This window comes from Gavialis gangeticus, unplaced genomic scaffold (genome assembly GCF_001723915.1).
Source record: "Gavialis gangeticus isolate Ggan-Ray unplaced genomic scaffold, GavGan_comp1, whole genome shotgun sequence".
Classification (NCBI taxonomy): Eukaryota; Metazoa; Chordata; order Crocodylia; family Gavialidae; genus Gavialis; species Gavialis gangeticus.
The window spans coordinates 616,379-621,374 of record NW_017728973.1 but is presented as its reverse complement, the minus strand read 5'-3'; the positions used below and the strand labels follow the sequence as shown (position 1 = coordinate 621,374).

General features: G+C 48.2%; 1 protein-coding gene across 1 annotated transcript in view; it reads left to right on the top strand.

The window, feature by feature from the left end:
- Positions 1-249: 249 nt before the first annotated feature.
- LOC109289502 (glucose-6-phosphatase-like) overlaps positions 250-4,996 on the top strand; it is a 6,190-nt gene continuing 1,443 nt past the window's right edge. The window contains exons 1-4 of the mRNA XM_019505548.1: positions 250-730; positions 2,483-2,592; positions 3,823-3,928; positions 4,376-4,491. Of these exons, the coding sequence (XP_019361093.1) occupies positions 513-730; positions 2,483-2,592; positions 3,823-3,928; positions 4,376-4,491 (550 nt within the window). The 5' untranslated portion in view covers positions 250-512. The remainder of the gene's footprint in view (positions 731-2,482; positions 2,593-3,822; positions 3,929-4,375; positions 4,492-4,996) is intronic.

The following is a 4,996-nucleotide window of genomic DNA, read 5'->3' as shown; positions in this document are numbered from 1 at the left end:
GTTGTCTGGTTTTAGCCTCAGGTTAATTTTATATGGATTCCTCTGAGATTCCTGTCCACTGAAGATAGATCCATTTAACTCTCTTGTTTCCCTGTTACTTCTCAGAGGGCCACTGTTCTCTAAAGTCAAAAGCATTTACTAGCTTCCTTTCCCAATCAGAACCTGAAAAAACATAAAAAACACCCCCTGCAAAACAAGAGAGCATCTCCACCCCCCCCAGCCAGTGCAGTCATAATGGGTTAATCATTGATTTGATTGATTCATTGTAAATCGCTGAGCTAGAGGTCTGCACCCAGCTCCAAGGAGTGGTAATTATGTTGAATTCAAATGAAGTAATGTTTGCTGAGGAGCTCAGGTGTTAACATGTCCTAATTGGGGGAGGGTCTTTGAAGAGCAAACACAAGCTGCAGCCCAAATGGTATATAACCAACCAAAAAGCAATTGGGCTCTTTTTTTCTCAAAGTCTTAGCCATTTCCCTTCTTAGGTAAAGCAGATGCTCTAAGAGACCAGAATGGATCATCTACACAGCTTTGGGGTTCAAATGACTCTTTACCTTCAGAAGAATTACCAGAGCTCCCAGGACTGGTTCCTCTTTATCTCTTTTGCTGCTGACCTTAAAACCACTTTCTTCATTTTCTTCCCTATTTGCTTTCACCTCTGTGAACCTGTGGGCATCAGGCTGCTCTGGGTAGCTGTGGTTGGGGACTGGCTCAACCTGGTCTTTAAATGGTAAGTATGTGCATCTTGCTGCCCCAAACTGGCTCAGGTTTGTGCCTATATTAAAGGGAAAAAAAGCATGTGGGGGGAGGGTACACCTGCTTCCTAATACATATGCTTATATGAAGTATTAATATTGCATGCTAAATGTGCTGGTTGTTATGATTTAGATGTATTAATGGGGCTGCATATGTAGTTCATAAAGGTGTAGTTTCAGGCCATATTGATAACTAGTTACAGTATGTATGTAACAACAGTAGGGGACTGCCTTGCTGATGTGTCTGAGAGTGGGGAAAGATTGCAGCAGTATCCCAATCACACTCTTGCTCTTATGGCATCACTTCAAACTCTCTCATGAGAGACTCAGACTGGCTTCTCCTTTCTGGGAGTTACTGTCAAAACAACAGAGGCTAACACTGTGCTGTGTTGCCTATGTCCACTTATACTGGGGTGTGGGAGAGACTGCTAGCAATTGGGACCCTTGGTCTGGAACATTTTGCCTACAAGAAATTTTAGTTTGAAGTGAAGCTGAATCCTGTTTAGAGCTCACTTGACTGGCCTCTTGCATAGCAAGACTGGCCTTGGCTCCCCACAGATCAGTTATACTCCTAGCTGATCCTGTATTGCCTAGGACCCCTTGATCCTTTTTTTTTTTTTTTTTTTTTCACTTAACTGGGAAGACTTGCAGTTCAGCAGAGAGGGAAGAGCTATAGAAAGGTGGCTGGTTCTTGCAACAGATCCTGGAAGAACAGAGCCTTCTGGCCAGTGTGAAGAGCAAGCCCTGGAAGTTTGCAGGAAAGAACTGTGCTGGGAGGGGAGGAGAGGGAGACCCTCTTGTTCAGTTTTTCTCTAGGACTTCTTAAGCTGTCAGTGGAGGTGCTGCAGGAGATGGCTTCTTGATGGAGAACATGCCTGGAGGGTAGTAAGTTCTGGTACAAGCATGATTTAAATAAACCCTGAGAAAAATGAGATGTGGTTAACAGTCTTCCAGGAGAATTTGGGGAGAAGCATAGCAGAAGCCCACCCTGCCACAAGCTCTTTGTTCACTACAAATGCAAAATGCTTGCTAGCTTGGGTGGGTAGCACATGCCCTCATGCTTGTGTCTCTAACTCTTGACCACTGTATGAACAAGCCTGGTAGGACTTGAACAGCCATGTAGTATTTAAAGATGGGTCATCCCTACTTTTGTTCCTAGCTGAATCAAAGATGGCTGAATGAAACTAGCTACAGGTTTCCCTCGCCAACTGCTGGGGTTAGGTTCCTGAAAGTCCCCATGTTTGGCAAAACAGTGGTTGGCAAGACGAAAGGCTTATGCAGGTGGAAAATGGCAGGTGGCGGGCTGATGCGTGGCCATGGAAAACTGTGGTTACTCAAAACTGTATACTGTGGTAGCCAGACTGGTGTATAGAATATTAAGCGTGGATGTTCAAACCTGGACTTGGCAAGCTGAAAGGTCCGACTTAAGCTGGAAGATCCCCCAGACAACCCAAGTGAGAAGTGTTGCCAAGCAGAGTGAAGGATTTGCCTTCTGACCTGCAGAGATTGCCTCCTTGATAACTGACTTCTTCTGCTAACCCAAGAACAAGTCTCTTCTGAATAACAAGCTGGCCTTGACTAGGAAGACAGTCTGCATTTGGCAGCACTTCCATTCCATGCCTGAATACTTGTCCCTTTTGCTCTAAATCTTTATTAGCACAAGATGTCTATAGATTTCTACAAAGGTGGTGCTGACCTTGACTGTGATCTGTTGCATTTCACTTTAGGATTCTCTTTGGGCAGAGACCCTACTGGTGGGTCCATGAGACTAGTTACTATGGCAACACCTCTACCCCAGTGATCCAACAGTACCTTCTCACATGCGAGACGGGGCCAGGTAAGCAGCCCTGCTTGGCAAACCCTTTGTGCAACTTGGCCCAAACCTCTTCCAGATGCTGATGGCCTTGCCTGTGTCAAGTAGCCCGAACTCCATGAGTAGTCGTAATGAGTTCAGTGGGAGTGGGATTAGAGTGGAATTGGGTTTATTAGTCAATGTGGATAAGGACCTGGCTTGAATTCAGTTGGCCAATAACCACAGATGAAAAGCAATACAGGATCAGGCTGCCTGGATGTAGTCTAATTAAAGCTGTTTCTTCTCTGGCACAATAGTCAGAGCCTGCTGGTGATTTTATGAGACTAGGACTTGTTTAAGAGGCTAGCTTTCAGAGGCCCTCTGCAAGCAGAGTGGGGTGTAAATCAGGCTAGAATATCTTGCATCTCTGAAAGTCGGACCTCTCATTCTTGCCTATCTGTGAATCTAAGGCATTGCATACACTACTGCAAGGTGGGGTAGTCTTTGCCCTGAGACCCTCTAAAGCAGTGGCCAGTCTTGGCAGGGAAGCAGCACGTGCTCCAGTGCAGACAAATGACTCCAGGATGGACAGAACCTGCTAAAGCTGCTCCAATCCTAGATCCCATGGCTGTGGTCTGGTGGAGGACTCTGGAGATCCAAGCCTTGGGCATATTGGTAATAGCTGCAGCCTACATTGCTTGAATTCTCTTTTGGACACAGCCTGGCTGGGCAGCTCTGGAGATCAAGTCCTCAGACTGTTGTTGTACTTGACTTCCACTTCTAAGGTTGGTCAATGGCCAGCTGGTGACTTCTTTTGGGAATAAGGGCAGGGGCAGACAGTTGAATGATTGCCAAAATCATGTTCCAGGAGAGGAGGAGAAATAAATGGCTCCTTCCTGGCTGCCCTTGCCTACATGCTATGGTTCCTATTCCACCTCTCGCTGGGGTGGGCTGGCAGTCTGGCTAACCAAACTAATAGCTGGAACACTTCTGTTGCCTCCCCTGGAAGAGGCAAAAAGCCACTAAACAAGTGGCAGCCACTGAGTAAGGTATCATCAAAGCCTGTGACTATTGAAGGAAATTTGCATAAACCTGTTATAAACTATTAATGCCAGTATAGAGAGCCTGCAGCACGTGGCCTCCTGATGAGTGGGCTGGGTTGAGCTGGAAAAAGCAACTAGATCACTTGCTTCTATGTGTGGGTCAGATGATCCTGTGGATGGGAAACAGTTTCCCTGGAACTCACCAGTGGCTCTTTCATCCTTTCTTCTGCAGGCAGCCCCTCGGGCCATGCTATGGGCTCAGCAGGCATCTGTTATGTGATGGTGACGGCTCTGCTCCATGCCTGGCTTCAGTGCCTTCAGTCCTCCTTCCAGAAACGGTAAGATCCCAGCAGTACTTCTGCCTTGTCCTGGGTGCCAGGAAAAGGGCTGTAAGGCAGGAAGTGCAACCTCCTCCAGCTGATCAATGCAGTGAGAATCCTATTTGCTTGGCTGGGGAGGTGCCCCACTCCGATCTGTAGCACACCTCCCTGGCAGGGCTGCTGCCTGCTAGTCTGCCTGGGCCTTGGTGCCTTGTATGTAGCATGTGCAGCCTCCCTCTGGGAGGAAATAAGAGGGGCTCTACCAGTGGATTTGATCTCTCTGCAATGAAGTGATGGGCAGCATGTTCTGATCTCACGGCCACAAGGCTGGGCCTAGATGCTCTCCACAGTCTGGCTGCTGTAGCTGTCTCTTGAGCTGCTCTGCAGACCTTGCTTGGTAGGGAAATGACTTGACATCCCTTGCACCCCATCCCTGCTGAGTGCTGTGCAATCCCTGTGTTGCAGGTGCCTGCGATGGGCACTGTGGACAGCATTCTGGGGGGTACAAGTGTGCGTGTGTCTGTCCAGGATCTTCCTAGCTGCTCACTTTCCACACCAAGTCATTGCAGGAATAATTTCAGGTAAGTCTCCTGTGCATTTGCTGAAGGAGCCCATGACTTGCAGGCAGCACAGGCTGCTGAGACTGAGAGTGCACTAAATCCAGGCTATTGTCCTGCAAGGAAGCAAAAACTATTGCTGGGGGGGGGTGCAAGCCTGAACTGGCCAAGGCTAACCTAATGCAGGGGCAGTTGATCCAGATGGGAGATCCTCTGCTCCCTTGGGCATCCCCCAACAGCAGGGGCACAGCATCTTCCCTCTCTGGGTGCAGACAGTGGAGATGTTGTTCTGTCAGGGTGAATGCTGGAGCTGCTGTAGAGTGTCAAACCCCATGTCTGTCATCTGGGGGCTCCAGCTCAGTTTTTGACTGCAAAGTGATTGATTTGCAGAGTCACTCTGGGGCTTGCAACTGCTCATTCTCTGAAGTCAATGGGCCCCTTCACAGGATGGCTGCTGGCTAGCATCAGTATCATGCAGCTAGTCCAGCCATGTAGAAACAAGGTGTCTGATTTTTGTGGGGGGGGGGGG